The 18,386-nt window shown below is 44.9% G+C and overlaps 1 protein-coding gene across 1 annotated transcript in view; it reads right to left on the bottom strand.

The window, feature by feature from the left end:
- AGBL1 (AGBL carboxypeptidase 1) overlaps window positions 1-18,386 on the bottom strand; it is a 710,086-nt gene that overhangs the window by 548,445 nt on the left and 143,255 nt on the right. The window contains exons 7-9 of the mRNA XM_045813133.2: window positions 11,963-12,171; window positions 5,172-5,337; window positions 4,165-4,232 (exon numbers count right to left, since the gene is read on the bottom strand). Of these exons, the coding sequence (XP_045669089.2) occupies window positions 4,165-4,232; window positions 5,172-5,337; window positions 11,963-12,171 (443 nt within the window). The remainder of the gene's footprint in view (window positions 1-4,164; window positions 4,233-5,171; window positions 5,338-11,962; window positions 12,172-18,386) is intronic.

Below are 18,386 nucleotides of genomic sequence, written 5' to 3' on the forward strand. Positions count from 1 at the left end.
ATCGCTCTCTCTCAAATAAATAAAATCCTTAGATTGCATGAGCTGAGACCGCCTTGTGGAGGAGGTGACATTTTAACTAGAACAGTGGGGAAGAAATCACCAGAACACCTAATGTTGTCTTCCAGAAAGAAGATGGTTGCAGCACAGAGAACAGGAGGAAGATGGCGGGAGTCAGCATTCAAGAAGGAGGTACTAGGCAAGGCCTTCCAGACCTGGGGAACGGTCTGTCACTGCCAGCTGCACTTTACCCCCTTATACATTTATGTTTTACCCCCTCACTGCCAGTCTTTTCTTCATTGCGCTGAATAATCCCAGACCCTTTATTTTTATTTCTAGATCATCATCATTTCAAGATAGTTTAATGGGAAGGGTGACTCTCCTCCCAACATCTATTTTCCAAAGGTTATAAAGTCTTACACAGAAAGGACACCAGTAATCAACCAGTCTGGTCTTCTCATCTTTCCATGTCTCTCCTGAACCTAGTTTCCCTAATGAAGTAGGGGAGAAAAGCCTACCCGGTGTATTAGGAGGATATTTGGTTAGTTCAGGAAAAACCTAGCAGTCCTGAAGGCCTGGACTTTTCTTTTTTAAGTCAAATAAATATGGACAATAAATGTTTATATGACTGATAGGGGGAGGGGGAGGGAAGAAAATGCAACATTCTTTCCCTCTTCTGGAATTTTCCTCCAAACTTTAAATTAAAAGAAAAATTGATCTCGTGAGGTTGATTTCATGGTATTTTCCGATGTAGTGCACACCAGGCCTGAACTCCTTAGTCTGGTTCTGGAGATCCCATCATTCTTGTCCTTTCCAGCTTTTATCTATCAGTTCCTACTTGCCTCCCCCCTCCTCACTGCAGCCTCAGCCATGCCCCAGAACGGCACCAATGAAAACCCAATCTGGCAGGTGACTGGGAGGAGTCTCCCCACCAGCAAGTAAGTTTGGTGCATCTAGAGTGAGGAGCGTTATGTAGCCCATGAGCTGCAGCCTAATGCATTCTACATGTGGCTAGGTGACCTACTGAGCTTTACAGCAGGAGATGGCCAACTATAACCTATTGCCGGCTTTTGTAAGTCAAGTTTTATTGGAACATAGACACACCCAACATTTACATATTATCTGTGGTTGGGTTCTCGGTATAATAGTGAAGTGCAGTAGTTGTAACAGAGACCATCTCTGGTCCCCAGAGTTTCATATTTCAGTCTCTGAATCTCCAGGCACTCAGGTGGGTTCTCTCCTCCTTCTGTATTGCTTATAAATCACATTTATACTTATTCAGGGATGGGCCTGCTTCTGTGTCCTCACAGCAACCCAGACAGGCTACATCATTTAGGATTCTGGGACCCATCTAATCCAGATCATGCTTTCTGGCCCTTTGTCCTCAGATTGGACCCTTCCGATATTATTGACTTTCCCCGGCCCTACACTTGAGCTCACCATCCTTTCGAAGATGGTGATTTGAACTAGGGTAGGGACAATCTCCAAGTTCACTAGAATGCAAACTGTTTGAAGATAAACATCTATGTCTTGTTTGCTTTTGTATCATATTACCATCCCCAGGAACTTAGCCTGGTGCGTCCCACATGGATCATGGCCAAGAAAGTACCTGCAAGAAACAAAAAACTAAAAAGGAAGGAAGAAGGAGCAAAGGAGAGGAGAGCTTGAATTCACTGTTTATCCTCCTCTTCTTCAAAGTTTGTCCAAATCTAACAGTTGTGTTAACGAAGAAAAAAATATATATTTTTTTTTAAAAAAGAAACATAACCAACATCTGGTCTGTACTTCTTGTTAAGTTTCTCTTCTCTTATGTTGACACTGAGTTTTCAAAGAAAGGCACCCAACTTTCCATTCTCAAGACCCCTTTCAAAAGACAAAAGTTCCTTTTAATCATTCTTTCTAAACAGCTGAGCCCAATTATTAACTAAAACTTTTCAAATGAAAAGGTCATCAGTTAACGGCCTGGGTCGGATCTATGACCAGAAACAAATATTCCTGGCTTCTTGCCCACATTTCTTGCAGCAAATGCTTCTGGGTTCACGAAGGAAAATCGGTCTGCTGGAGGGCCGCTTCCCTTGCTCTTTTGCAACACCCCAGAATCAAGCCCTGATTCTGATGTGCCCCATTTCTCTACAACTCATGCTCACACACTGACTTCTCATCTTCTCCTTTTGGCTTGAACGCTTTGATGACTAGTTTCCAGGCCCTCACCAATTTGTCCTGTGCTTCTTTCCCAGCTGGATTTGTTGATTTGTTTGGGTTTCACTCCACCCCAACCCACCACCATCCGCAGCGCGGTGGGGGAAAAGGAGAACGTCTGAACACTGTCCATCCTGTGCAACATGAGTCGGGTACTGGCATGAGGCTTGTCCCTGCACATCAGATACAGGAGGCCATTGACACTCTGCATCAGACACCCAGTTATCAAAGAACAAGGAAGAGGGTAGGGGAAAGTGGCATTGATGAACGATCACCACAGCATGCTATTATACAATTCATATATAATACATATATAATATAATATATATAATTATATAATAATTCAGTGAGTACTCAATAGGCCTGTGCTGCCAAGCCATGGCAAAGATCCCATTTACTACTGATGACTTCCGAAATGATTCTATTTATCAACAAAACCCTGAGAACACTGGAGGGTCAATAGCAGTCTTAACCAAGCGACTGAGAGGGTTGAGCGGTAGCCTCTATGAGTCTGCGGCTACCATCTTATGATAGAGAACTCAGAGGTCTCTTTCTCTCTAGATAGGCAGGTAGGTAGGAGGGAAGGGAAGAAAATAAGGAGGGAGGGAAGGAAAAGGGGGTGGGTGGAAGGATGGACGATGATAGGTAAATAAATAGACAGATGATAGAGTTTTTTAAGTTCAGGTTTCATTTCCAGGAATGTTATAAAAAGTAGCATTTACTTCTCATCTTATTTTGCAGATGACAAAGTTAAGGGGCTATAATTTGAAGGAGCTGGTCCATGTCTGTCTCCACCAACAGAAACAGAAGCAGATTTATAACTCAGAGATACGTGATCATTATTCTGGAGCAGTGATATTGATCCCCCCACTAAATGACACTTGGCAATTCCTGGAGACATTTTTGGTTCATGACTTGCGGAAGAGGGGGGAAGGAAGGGTAGGCGCTACCAGGATCTAGTGAGGAGAAGCCAGAGATGCTGCTAAACATCCCACAATGCACAGAATTATCCAGTTAAAATGACAACAGTCCTTTTCCAGAACTGCAGTCAGTAAACTATGTCCCATCGCCTGTTTCTTGTCAAGAAAAGTATTACTGGGGGGCGCCTGGGTGGCACAGCGGTTAAGCGTCTGCCTTCGGCTCAGGGCATGATCCCGGCGTTATGGGATCGAGCCCCACGTCAGGCTCCTCCGCTATGAGCCTGCTTCTTCCTCTCCCACTCCCCCTGCTTGTGTTCCCTCTCTCGCTGGCTGTCTCTATCTCTGTCAAATAAATAAATAAAATCTTTAAAAAAAAAAAAAAAGTATTACTGGAACACAGCCACGCCCTACCATTGACCTATTGTCAGAAGCTGAGCAATTGTGAGAGAAACTATAGGTCCACAAAGCCTAAACTAATTACAGTCTGATCTTTTACAGAACGTTTGCTAACCTCTGCTCTATATATCACGGGTCCTTATGGGATGGAGACCAAAGGGCACCGCTCCCCTGCTGACCAGCATGTATAGCATGGTCCAGTTCCCATAGACTGGGAGGTAAATGGAAGCGTACTCACAGGAGTCCTGAGCAGAGTGGGTAGACAAGGAGAGTGACTTGTGGAGACCCAAGAGATCTACCAGAAAAAGTTTCCTAGGAAATATTTCCATGGTTGCTTTGCGTGAATGTCATCCGCACTAATTACATATACCAACCTGAAGGGTCTATCAAAAAGCTCATCCAGACAGAATGTTAGTGCCTGGGTAATGGACGGCCTCTGACTTTACAATGAGACATTGGTCGGGACCTCCCGGGATGGCAATCAACAATCGTAGTGATCACTTATTGAGCACCACTGTGTGCCAGGCACTGGCATGGAAGTACAAAAGTGTGTCCTGACAGTTTACACTGGGCTTAGCTGGACAGAGAGCAGTATTTGCCTCTGGAAGCTGTGAATGTGGAGACCCCTGGAAGCGAGGGCTGATGTACCCACTTGCTCTTTCATATCTTCAGAGTCTGAATCTTTATCCACTTCTTCATCGGCATCGTCTTCAAAATCCTCTATGTGGAGAAAAAGAGATAAGATGGATGAGGTTTCCCCTGTGCCTTGGAATTGGATTCTCACCACACAGTGGCTAATACTCCTTTTTCTCATAAATAAGGGGCTCATTCTCAAGGGCACCATATCCCAACACACTCCGACACTTATTGGTACATGCAAATCATATACACAGAGGCACAGGGAGCGCTATACCGTGAAGTCTAAATTGCCCCACATCGAAGGCGGAATGAGTGCAGAACAAAATGACACATGAATACCATTCTGGGTCGCCCCACCCAATTTACAACTATGTATGCAAACAACATTGCCAAAGTTTAGAGATCACATACAGGCAAAATTCACTATAATTCAGCCCCTTCACTGACTCCCTAATTTTGATAAGAAGGGACTTATTTACAACAAAAGACCACAGAAGGCATCCAGTGCCACTGTGGCAAGATGATACCAATGGAAAATCTGTTCCGTGAAAGGAGGGCAGGGTTGAACGGCATTAGAATCTTCTAACACCAAAACCTTCACAGACATTAAATAATCATACTTCCAGCATTTAATAGGCTAGCATGGGGTTGTAAATAGCCAAAGCTTTACTTCAAGTTCATCCTTAAGGCAAAGTAATTCCAGAACGAGTCAGGACAGTAGAGAGCCTCAATCATGGGACTGTGAATACATTTCTTTTTTTAAATTAGCTGAGACGACTGTACAGGCATTCAATAGCCACCGGGCAAAGTGGCAACAGTTAATAATTAAGAACAAAATAAGTGAGCTTAGTATCTGTTCATTCTACAAAAAGCTTGCGTTTTCATACATTTCTCTAATGAGCTTTGTGGACATTTATGGATAGCCTGTAAAAGGACTGATTCTACTCCCATCCACATTCCTCTGTATACTGCCAACATGCAAAACTCACCATAAAGCTCATCATTACCTACTGACTTTACCTTCAGTCAGAACGCACGGAGGTTCAGAGGGGATGCTCCCAGGGACCGGAAAGGCATAAGCGCTGCTGGCTGTGACCAAGGGAAGCGGGCTCTTTGGGTAACACTGCCTAAGGATCTGAATTACGATGGAGATGACAGGCTCCAAGTTTTTGTCATCCAGGCGGTTCTGAACAAAGAGAAGACCCTATCAGACGCTGACATCTTACGCAGAGTGTCCTTGTTGGATCAGTAGTTCAGGTAATTAATTACACACACGCACAGTAAACATCCTTAATGTAGAATGTCTACTTGGAACATTCCAATGGCAAATTGTGTCTAATGTACAATCTGCTTTGGCCCAGAGTTTTTTATTTCTTTTTCACAGCTCATATGTAATTGGAAGGAATTTAGTCTGAAAAGAGACTTATAAGTCTTTCAGGCGACACTGTGGCTAAGGGAAGACATTGTCCAGGATAGCCAGGGGAAGAGGAGGGGAGCATATTCCTTCAGCCATCCAAGAAGCGTCATTGTGAATTATTGCCTAGAGAATGAGTAGCCAAATTGATGGAAGTCTTACTTTTCTCTTTCAGCTATTATCTAAATAGAAAACCATAAAGGAAAAAGATAAAATATGAAATCAGAAAAAAAGACTAAGTGAATCCCAAGTACCTAAATTAAATAACATGCCTGTTCTCAGAGCCCACAGTGTTGATCCCTCCTGATACCTACCCAAAGCAAAGGAAAATTGGGTTTGCAGATGTAACATTTTGATACTGATGGAACCTGACAAGACCCTTCTTTTCAGACACTTTGAAAAATGCAAAAACAAGTTTACTAAATTGAGAGAGAGTGTTGGAAGTAAGTCGGTAACTCTTTGGCAAAAGCTAGGCCATTTTCTTCAGACTCTTAGTAAATGCTTTGTCTACTGACTTCGTACAGAAAGTAGACAAGTGTGAGCTTCCGATCTGATATTCCTAAGGGGATCCAAGCGAGCTCTAAGGCCAGCAAGTCATAGTAGTAGATATGCAGGATGCTGAGCACCTGTCACAGGGCAGAGGGACCGTGATGACGCCATGCTCGGGTATCTCCAGGCCCACATTACAGGCAGCTCCACATAAAAAAAACATGGAGAAAAAACTTAAACTTTTAGCCATGAATTCAAACTATACAAATGATTCCAAAGGCAGTAAGCCCAGCGTTCAAACCAGGAACGCTTTAACACAACCGAGAATGCTATTTCCCCTTCTGTGGGCTCAGATGATACCCATCAGGTGTCCTGAACCCACAGCAGGAAATACTCTCCATGGAAAATGAGTCAGTCAAGGCAACCTCATCCCTGAGATGGTCAAATGATTTCTAGTGCTTCGTGAAAAGTATTAGTATTGGAAAAAGCGAGAACTGAGCATGGGAGAGGGAGTGAGGGAGGGTAGATGGCTCATCACAGGTCAGGTTCTGAGCTTCATTCCCAGGAGGCACAGAGCCAAGGACAAGCCAGGGGACTGTCAAAATTACCAGCATTTTGGAAGCCAGTTGTGTCTGTGATTATCACTGGTATTGTTATTGATAAATGTGACAACAATCCTGTGTTTTACTTTGCATGGGATGGTGCAGGTGCAAAGTGAGAGGAAGGATGGAGGCAAGTTCACCTGCCCTGATAGCTTGGGACACACTGTGAATTTGGATAATAGAGAGGATATTAAAATCAACGGAAACCAAGGGTTATAGTGAATTACTGCCTCAATTAGGTTGGTAGGAAACAGTGTAGTAGACACAATCCAAGGAAAACATTAATGAATTTTAAAATAATCCTTGCTTCCAAAGCCATAGAAATGCCTAGACCCACCTGCCAAGGTTTCCCTAGTATTGATGGACCGGTATTGCAGGAGGCCGGGAGGTGGAGCACGGGAGGCACTCAAGATGCAAAATTTAAGGGGGCCTCACTCTCAGCCTCCTGCTATCGCAGGGTTGGCACCTGTGCTGTGCATCAAAGATGAGAAGACCCCAAGAAATAGCATCCCTGTGAACAACTGTCTCAGAATGGGGGGTACAGGTGAAAATTTCTGGCTCACTTTTCCCATCACTTCCAATAATATATCTGCTACCTGGAAAAGATGATGAAATATGACAGTGCTTAACATATTCAATTCACAGTGAACGCCTCTGAATTAGCTTTGGAATAATAAATACACTATTTCCGTGAGACATGGGCAAGCGAGTGCAAAGTAGCTCCTCCTTCTCCGCAGTTTCGCTTTTCCCAGATTTCAGGTACCCACGGTCAACCACAGACTGGAAGCAGATGATGCTTCTTCTGCAGTATCGTCAGAAGGTCGATAGCCTAACCCTACGTCCCAATGCCTCACTTCATCTCATCACGTACGCAGTTTATCATCTCACATCATCACAAGACGGGTGAGGACAGCACAGTAAGATATCTCAAGAGGGAGGGGCCACATTCCCACAATTTTTATAACGGCATATTGTTACAACTGTTCTATTAGGAGCGCCTGGGTGGCTCAGTCATTAAGCGTCTGCCTTCGGCTCAGGGTATGATCCTGGAGTGCTGGGATCGAGCCCTGCATCAGGCTCCTCCGCTGGAAGCCTGCCTCTTCCTCTCCCACTCCCCCTGCCTGTGTTCCCTCTCTCACTGGCTGTCTCTCTCTCTGTCAAATAAATAAATAAACTCTTTAAAAAAAAAAAAACTGTTCTATTTTATTATTGCTTGCAGTGGTAATCTCTTGCTACGCCTAATTTAATAAATTAAATTTTATCATGGGCATGAACATATAGGAAAAAAACATAGCCGATATGGGTTTGGTACTCTCCGAAGTACCAATCATCCACTGGGGGGTCTTGCAAAAGGAGATCCCAGAAGGCCACTGCTACTCAGCCCAGAGCCCTAGTAATAATCTTCACAATAAGAAAATGAGACACTTCAGTGGAAAAGTCCAGGAATTCCAGATTTAAGTTCTCCTCCCAACTAGCCAAAGCCGTCCGTGTCTCAGCCCCAGCTAAGCCCCCACCTTCCCCCCTACCTCTCCCTCCTTCCTCCTGTGCCTTCGGATGCCCTCCTGTCCAAATGGCAGCCAGAATGGTCCTTTAAGGTCATAAATCAGTTTAATGGGTATAGAGTTTCAGTTTTGCAAGATGAAAAGAGTTCTCGAGATCGGTTATACAACAGCGTTGATGCACTTCATACGACGAAACCGTACACTGTAAAATGGCCAAGACGGCCAACTTTACATTGTACAAATTTTATCACAATGAAAAAAACAAAAAGCATACATCATATCAGGTCACCCCCCTGCTTCAAACCTGGTAGAAATAAAATCTGAATTTCTTTTCATGGTCTAGAAAGTTCTTCCCTTCTCTTTTTCCTCCCCTTCCCCCTCTCCTTCCCCTTCCTTCTCCTCCTCCTCCTTCTGATTCTTTTTCTTCCTCATCTTTTGCTACTGTGGGCATCACCAGCAACATCACCATTATAAATTGCAAACAGCCACCAAAATGACATCACTAGATCCAAGGTTCCGTAGTTGGTCATCCAAGGACTGCATAGTGCCCCTCCTCTGGCAGAAGTGGGGGAGGACTGATGGGCAGCTCAAACCACTACAGCTACAGGTGCTGGGCTCACGGTGCCCAGCCCAGGTGCTGGAGGCTTCACAGGCTACAGCAGCCTGGCACACAGGGCCAGTTCGGCCTCTGCTCACATCCTGTGGCCACTCCCAGCAGAAACTCGAGGCTGGAAGCTTGCTGTGAATTCATTTACTGAACAGCTGAGGTCTTCACTGACCTGCTGAAAAACTGCTTTTAAAATCCTGCTTGCAGGGGCACAGGGGTGGCTCAGTCGGTTATGTCCGACTCTTGGTTTCAACTCAGGTCATGATCTCAGGGTCATAAATCGAGCCCCCGCATTGAGCTCCACACTGGGCTCCGTGCTCAGGGTGGAGTCTGCTGGAAATTCTCTCTCTCCCTCTCTCTCTGCCCTCCCCCCACTCCCGCACTCTCTCAATCTCTCTCTCTCTTTCTAAATAAGTATAATCTTTCAAAATATATAAAATAAAATAAAATAAAATAAAATAAAATAAAATAAAATAAAATAAATCAAATCAAATCAAATCAAATCAAATCAAATCAAATCAAATCCTGCTTGCAGAACCAGACTCCTAACTGTAGAGAACACACTGCTGGTCACCAGCAGGGAAGTGGGTGGGGGATGGGGAAATAGAGGATGGGGATTCAGGAGTGCACTCGTGATGAGCACCAGGGGGACATATGGAAGTGTGGAATCACGATATTGTACACCTGAAACTAACATTATACTGTAGGTTAACTAACTGGAATTGAAATAAAAACTTAAAAAAAAAAAAGATGAAAGGGAAAAAAATTTAAATGAGGCCATTAGGGTGGGCCCTAGTCCCATATGACTGGTGTCCTTATAAAAAGGGACATTTGGACATAGACACGCACACAGGGAGAACATCCTGAGAAGACGGGAGGCAGAGAGGAGGGGATGCTTCTACAGGCCGAGGGGCACCAGGACTGCTGTGACCAGCAGAATCTACGAGAGAGCCTGGGGCAGGTTCCCCCTCACAGCCCTGCCAGCACCTTGATTTGGGACTTCTGGCCCCAGGCCTGGGAGAATCTCTGCAGTTCGCAGTGCTTTGTCCTGGCAGCCCCAGGAGACTCCTACAGGGAGATTCCTCGTACCAGTCTCGGCTCTGACTCTGCCCTAGAAAGGCTCAGAACTCACTCAAAGCTGTTGGAGTTGCAATTATGGTTTCCAGGGATTAACGTGACAGATTAAGATCAGCCCAAGAGCAAGGCCCAGAGGGCAGAGTGTGGCTGTCTCAGTCTGCTCAGGCGGCTCTATAAGGACACCGCAGACCCAGGGGCTGATAAAGGACACCCATTTGTTTCTCACACTTCTGGAGGCTGGAGGTCTAGGTTCTGGCACCAGCGGGTTCCCTGTCTGGGAGAACCTGCCTCCTAGTTCACAGATGGCCACGTCCTCACCTGCAGCAAGGACCAGGGAGCTCCCTGGGGCCTCTCTTACCAGGGGCACACATCCCATTCATAGGGGCTGCACCCTCATGACCCAATCCCCTCCCAAAGGCCCCACCTCCCCATACCATCACTTTGGGCAGCAGGGATTCAGCAAAGGAATTTGGGGGACACAGACATTAGTCTACAGCACCAGGAGAAACATCAAACATCAGACAGACAGACAGACAGACAGTTATTTTATACAGATCCTGTTTCCAGGCTCATAGGCCCTTTTATGTCTGTGCTTTACTTTGCTAACTTCTCCACCCTCTTCCTCTCACAGATATATACTCCTGGGGTCACTGTCTTCTTCCCTTTTCTTGCCCTCCTAATTCTTCCTAACACAGAGCAGAGAAACAGTCCAAAAAGGCAGAGGAACTGGCTGGAGCGCACGAGCTGGCGTGGGGGGCTGCTAGACATCAGCAGTTGGGGGGGGGTGTTTCACTTGAGATTTTGGGGGACACAAGCTTACAAAGTATGGTGACGCTTGGAGAAATTCCAAGCACTGCTTCATCCAGAGAAACAGAACGTTCAGTGCAGCTCATTGATGACGGAGAGGCTCTGAAAGCTGGGCTGATGGAGAGAAACCCACGGGTGACAGCAGACAGAAAATCAGATGTTGGTTTGCAGCCCAGTACGATGTTATTGTTCAGATGCAGGGGGGACGGGGATGCTGTTTCCATAGGAAAGGTCTATGGACAGCATGGCTGGAAGACAGCACTCTTGTTGACCGCTTCATTGCCTTGGATATACGCAGGTAGAGAAAAGGTAAAGGGTGTCCCAAGAGGAGCAAGGAGACTGTGGAAGGGGGTGCAGAGAAGATGAGCTAATGTGAAGACAGCGGGGAGAAGGGGAGTGAGCAGATGACGGATATCTGGGAAGCCTTCACCTCCTCCACAGAGTGTACACAGCCTTGCACTATGGTGTTTAAATTAGTCCTAATCAAGTGCAATTAAGGAATTTGCTGTTAGGGTTGAAATCCAGGAAACCGGAGACTATATATCCCACTGGGGTATCAAGAAGTAACAGCCCTTGCAGATGCTCCCTTTTGCCTGGGATGCTGTTCCTCTTGAACTTGGCACGACTGGTTTTTTTCAGTAATTCAGGTCTCAGCTTAGGCGTCACCTGCTCAGAGAAGACTCGACCTCTCCAGCAGGACATGTTCTCACTCCACCTGCAGGAGTGACCATGGAAGGCCTGACTTGATTGATGTCAGGGAACAAACAATAGGAAATGACCTTCCTTGTTGAATTCTTTGCTTCCTTCATGTCTGACGCTCCTGCTACAATATTTGCCCCACAATTTCGGGGTCTTGCCTGTCCTATTCACCTCCAGATTCCACAGTGCTAACTATTCCAGTAACTGCTCACACTCATAAAGCAGCCAAGTCATGGCAAGCGCTCCATTAAATACAAGACATCTCTACGTCAACGTATTGAGGCCATGCTACAAGCTAGGTTTTATTATTTCCCTCTTTTCAAAAAACAAGAAACTTGAGACCAAAGGGTGTCAAAGTTTTTCACAAGTGTAAGTGCTAGGGCTGGGATGTGAACACTCTTAACCACCACACCACCCAGTGTGTAGCCAATAAACACATAATTGAAAAAATGAATGACTCCGTCAGTGCATGGGTGAACAAATGAATGAGGGTTTGGATCCAGAACCTCTGCCCATAGCAGGCAGCAAGAAATGTACCGAGGTTCTCACAGCTCTGCTCATCAGGAACCGTCCAGGCGTCATTCACCTGCAGAGGCAACCCCAGGGTTAATTACCTGGCTGGTGCTGAAGAGGATCTCCATGCCCTGGGCTGCCAGGAAGGCCTCCCTGCCAGACCGGAGGTTGGCAACGTGCTTGAGGCAGAGCAGGAGCGCCCGGCGGGTCAGCACGTAGGTATTGGTGCTGTCATGGTGGTGCCAGTCCTGGTGCAGCCTGAGCAAGCTGGTGACGTAGCCTCTGTTCACAGCCCTGCGGCTGTTGGACTCTGAAACCAATGGAAGAAGGGGATGTCAATCATGGGCTCTCCCGGCCGCACCTGCCTGAGGACGTCCGGTGTACCTCCCTCAAGAAACTTATGATCAAGGGACTAATAATAACGTTCCATTGGAGAAAACTGGCAGATGCCACCTTAATCCAGTGACCAAAGTGAACATCACCATGTGTGTTGCACTAAGAGGCACACAGCATCACTCCGATGGTCTCCATGCCCAAAATGCACAGCCTGAATTTAACCATGAGGAAAATCAGTAAACCCAAATGAGGGGCATGCTACCAATCATCTGATTGACGTTCATCAAAAATGTCAAGGTCATGAAAGGAAAAAAAAAAAAAAAGGAAGGGAAGGAGAGAAGAGGGGAGGGGAGGGAGCTAAAGGATTTATATAACATGTAAGAGCAATACAGAATTGTAATTCAGATCCTGGGCCAGAAAGCAATTTTTGTCCTTTGCTATAAAAGGCATTAGTGAAACAGTCGGTAAAATTTGAATAAGGCCTATAAATTAACTAATAGTATTTTATTGATGTATATTAAATTTTGGTAAACTGTGCTTATATAAGAGAAAATCCTTATGATTAGGAAATTCACAACTGGAGTATGTGAATGTCTGTAACTTGTTCTTAAAAAGTCCAGAAAAAATTTTAATAGTGCTGGGGGGTGAAAGAATGAATGAGAGAGAGACAGAGACATTTCTACCAGATTTCCATTCTTCTTTGCTAAATCTCAGCGGTCTTAGGGTATAGTCACTGGGCTGAGTAAATTACAAGACTTCGTTTGGGAAGGAGACACTGAATGAGACATGATGGCTGAAAGGGAGTGGCAAGTCACAGATGTGTTGCGTGTTTTTCCTAGAGAACATGGAAGCCAGCTTCTGGATAATCAAGGTCTGGCTCAGCCCGAGAAAGGAACTCCTCCTAGTCAAGGCTACCCAACAAGAGGATGGATTCTTTGTGGTAGTGGATAACCAGGCAATGACAATGCTCGAATGGCGATTGGAAGTCTACCCAGCGGGGATGCAGCATGGGGCTCTCTTCCATCTGATGGGAAACATAACAGGGCTTTCATGGCTCCTGCACATCTTCAGCACTGCAATTTTTCCTTGGTAACTGAAAGATCCCTGTAGAGACCTCCCATGAGACACACATCCTATGGGATAAGTGCATGGTGTCCTGATTTTCCAAGACTTGCTTTAAATTCTCTTTGAGGACACAGAGGGAAGGAAGTCCAAAATACCTCTCAGCACTTAACATATGCTCCTTTTCAGCTTAACCCCCTCGGTCCGGCTACTGGCTTGGAGGACAAATGTGCCTGAACCCGGATCTCTCCCGCAGGTGGCTGGTCACCTCTGTTCCTGCAGGCAAGGTGCACCACAGGGCTGTAACCAGCTGACTCTAAGCACAGATGCCCAAATCTTGCAGCTCTGCTCTCACTCCTGCACTCCTCCATTACCCAAACCGTTCAAGTTGGCTTATGAGACAATATAGGCCTCTGGCTGAGTATGTATGTGCAAGAGATCCCCTGAGCTGTAACTGGAGAAGCAAAATTTCAGCTCAAAGTCAGATTTTTTCCCTAAGACCATGTAAGTGCACATAAGTGAAAAAATAACATAAAAATTCAGTGCTTTAGTCCGGAGGGGTTTTCTCCTATTAAAAGAATTTTTTTTTTCCTGCAGGTTTGTCAAATTCTAAATTGTCAGGCTTGGCTGAGCCCCACTGAGATTTTTGACCCATTTGTACAGTTGGGTTTGTTTTTTTTTTTTTTTTCACTTTTACGTTTCATTCAGCCATGACCCTGAACGGAGAGTGATGAGCTTTATTTGCCCACTGATGTGTTTGTGGAAGGTTTAAATCTCCTTCATTACCTCCTTTACTGAATTATTCTTTTGCATCAAAAATATTTCTCTCCTTGGCTAGTCCCAGCCACAAAGCGCCAGAGTTCTTTACTGCTTAAATGAGGTTCCTGCCTATCCAATATCTGATGTTTAAAAGAAAATTGGGGATTAAGTAGGAGGTATTAGAGTATCATCTGCTGGAAAGATGACAGAATGGCAAAAAAACAGTGCACAGAGGCCCTGTGGGCAGGGAGAGGTTAAGGACTTTTGTCTTTTATCTATTTTAAGGATAGGAGACTAACAGTGTGTTATCTTAATGACCTTCATCCCCTACTCTTTTGGGGGGTGGGAGAGCAGGGGTAATGGAAAAAAATCTTTAATTGTCTCAGAGAAAAATCCCTTATCAAATCCTAATGATTTTATTCATGATTTCCTGTTAATCCGCAACAAGCTGCCATGTTTACTAACATCTAAAATGGCTACACCGCCTTCCCCGCCGACCCAACATCAGTCGATCTTTCTCTGAGAATGGCTTGCAGAATTTTGCAAAAGTCAATAGGCATCTGAAACCTGACAAGAGGAGATTCAGCAAACTGAGAAACAGCAAATGTGGAGAAGAGCCAAAGAATGAAATGAGGGTCACTGAGATCAGCGCCGTGCAGGAGTTCTACAAGACTGAGAGCGAAACAACACTTCTCCGAGGGTGGCCAAATAGCCAGGAGAAAATGTTTCGAGTGAACTCGAGATTTGGGGCAAGAAAGGGCCCCAGGTCCCCCAACCCCTTTCAAAACAGATCAGCTGCATTTAAGTCTGTTTTTATATAAAGGGATTCCTCCTAAGGTTTTCTTGGGAAAAAATTCCTGCTCCTTAATTTCATTTTTAATTTCCCAAGTAGATTGGTTTATCTGAACTAGTAGGAGGATGGGGGTAGGATGGACAGAGAGGTGTTCTGAGTTTAACATCTCACTCCGCACTCCCAACTGCATCTCAAGGCACACTCAGTGCCCTGTCTCCTTCCTGCGGAATGTCATCCCTGGTCAGTTTTCCTTTGGCAAATCCACAGACTCAACCTTGACCTTCTGTCCAATTCATCTGCTTACATTCTACCACCTCTGCCTCTCCAGATCATATCCTCCCAAGTGAGGTCTTCTTAGTAGCTAATTATCAGTCTGCAATGTGACCTAGTGAATCCTTATTTTCACCACAGGTATTTCTTCTCTGAGGTTCACATGTTGTTGTTGTCGTCGTTTCTCTTTAGTGCAGACCCCATTGATGCAGCAGATTTTTACATTCAGGTAAAAAGAAAATAATAAATAACTAGAAGGGACTATGCCCAGACAGCACTAATACTAAAGGGGAGGAAGAGAGTGAGGATTCTATTTGCTTTATTTTTAGATTTGATTTAGGCTTTTCTGACGTTCTTATTCCCCCACATACTCTACGATGTACTCTGCTAATCAGGAGGGGTAAAAATGTTACCTTTTGACTGTTGGTCTTGCCATGTTGTAAATGGCTGTAGACAGGGCCAATGGTCCAGAGGTTGCCATAGCAACCAACTCACCTTTTTCAGCCTTATCCCCTCCTCTTCAAAAGTGAAATAAAAAAAAAAAGTGAATTACCTGCCTACTACCCCCTGAAGGCATTTGAGATCCTGATCATCTCTATAAAGATGTTTGTCTTTTAAAGAGGAAAGTCTAGACACCTTCAAGACTCAAAGATGGAATTTCTCCTGGGGAATATTCAGCCCCAGGGCTGGTGGAGAAATGCTCCGTGACCCAAATTATTACACCTGCCAGCAGCCCACTCCTCTGCCACTGCCCTTTGGCAAAACCAAAGGATATTTCATCTCTGCTCTGCATTTCCCGTATCTGGGGATTTCATCAGCCCGTTGAGGTTGAAGTGATGACTTCACAGCAGCCGATGGGCACCTGCAGCAGAGCAATGAGCCAAACAAATGAACAGCCACAGCTCTCCAATGCGCCAGACAAATTAGTGCAGATCTCTAAACTCATCTTTCCTGTAGTCACTCATGCACCCTGTATGGCCTTGCTGGGCCTGCTGTCAGGTGTCTTTGGGACTCCCTGGACCTGGCCAGGAGCTCCACCACTTTCTAGCTGTGTGGCCTTGGACATGTCAGTTCACAGTTGTATCACTAAGTCTTTACCTGAATGACAAACCTAATAATATCCCTTCCTCGGCAGTTGAGAAAATTAAATGAGATAATACATATAACATTGCTAGCTCGATGCCTGGTGCATAATCAGCATTTAATACGTGTTGCCTATTACGGTTGTCATTATCAACATGATAAGCAAAATCCATTTATTATTCCAACTTTCCCTCTATTGTTACAGACAACAAAATGCCAAAGGCTCAGAATATGAACATATTCTCTTTGGCAGCCTCATTCAAGAACTGGAGCTCCGGGGTCACCTTGCTGATGATGTGAATTTGGGCTCTACCAGTTACTAGCTGTGTAACCTTCGTTAAGCTGATGAGCCAGCCCGAACTAGATTTCTATCATCTGCAAAGACTAAAGCAAAATGAAAAAAAGATTAATTACAACATCAGCCTTACAAGTCTATGATAGGGAATGAATGCATGGCGTAACACCTGGCACAGAGCACGTGCTCAGTAAATGATAAGCCCCCCCCCATAAGGATGACATTAAACTTCACACACTTCTTACCAGTGATAATTGCCCAAGGAAAAAGTTCCTTAATCAGTAAAATTCATCAAGTTTCTTCAATCTCCACGTAATGATTTCTCACTCCAAAATATGCACCAGCTTTCATTGTTGCCCATCTGTCCTTAGATATCCCGATACAGACATCCTGAGGGTCATACCTCACTTTATCTCAGGTGTCCATCCAGAAAAGCCCATACTATAGATCTTTATTGCTCCCCTCTCTAGCAAAAGTTACCTCAGTTGGGTCGCCTCACACCAACATTTTTCTAGAGGACTGGTTAGTGTTCTAAGATCCTCTTGATTGATAATGGTTGAAAAAGGTGAGTTGGTTGCTGACAAGTGGTTAGTAGCCCACCCTTGCCTTGGATAAGTCATAGATGAGTAAGAATAAACACAAGGATTCCAGGTTCCCATCACTCTTGAGAATAAAAATCATCTTTCATCCACACAGCAGACTCTGACATTACCATCTCAAGAAATTCTTGCCCAGGGAAATTAAGTGACCTTATCGCTTCTTTCAGGAACTTCATGAAAATCCATTCATACAAACTACTGACAATTCAGCTAGTCCTTTTCAGGATAGTGGCCCCTTCTCAGAGCAGAAGACCACTCAACTGGGCTGACCAAACTCCCATATACTCATCAAGGTTTGCTTCCAAACCCTCTCTGCACTGTGTCCCCCAACCCTGATCAATGACATCGCAAACACTGCCTGATCTCCGTCAGGAACCCACATTGAAAGACCCACTTTGAATACAGCACTCCCATGCTGTAATAACCACCTGAGAACTCCACGTTTGGAGACATTATTAAAACTCGAGATACTGACGACCAATACACTTGCCTTTGCAACACATTACTTTTGTGGTCTTTTCAGGGAGTCAATTTAGAAAATATTTCTGGACAAAGCAGGCTTTTACCAAGACTTATAAATCATATTATATGAACAGCGAGCTGCCTACTTTGCCGTTATAACACCAGTTACAATTACGGAGTATTTATTTACGGAATGTTTTCTATGTGCTCAGTACTGGGCTAATCATTTTAAATGATTATCTCATTTATCTCATGAAAATACTTTGAGATAAGCATTATTTTCCTCCTTTTACAGAAGAAGGTGCAGAGGCTGAGAGAAGTCAGACCACTTACTGAAGCCCTTAGAGCTTACAAATGACCTCTCCACGATTCCGATGGGACTCCCCATCTGCCTCCAAAGCTTACAATCCAGACTGTTATTCCCAAAGCTTTTGATGATGAAGTAATGATAGTTTACACTTTTTTGCGCCCAGAAGAAGCTCTTTAACCATCACCAGAACAACCAGCTTCTTGGGGAAGGTTTCTGAAAGGCTACTGGAGATAAAGCCATTTGAACACCTGAACCCTGAGGGACTTGAAGGGAGTGGCTTCCGGCCGATGTTACCTTGGCTCAGCCCCTCCACTCAACCTTTTCCCCCACCTTCTCTGTTCCCTCCCAGGCCCCAAAATTAGGGAGAGAGTTGATTTTTAATAGGACACTTGACAAGATTTTAAAGGCCCCAGGAAGTGGCCCATTGTTCTTCAGGTCACGGGAGAAGATGTTTGGGCGTCTTCCTGTCACTCAGCCAGTGACTCCGAGAGGCCAGCCCCAAAATCAGGCCCGGACATGAGCGTGGTCCCATTGACCAGGAGAGACCGAGGCAGCT

Source organism: Ursus americanus, chromosome 28, assembly GCF_024610735.1.
Source record: "Ursus americanus isolate L20-20 chromosome 28, mUrsAme1.1.p, whole genome shotgun sequence".
In the NCBI taxonomy this organism is placed as follows: domain Eukaryota; kingdom Metazoa; phylum Chordata; class Mammalia; order Carnivora; family Ursidae; genus Ursus; species Ursus americanus.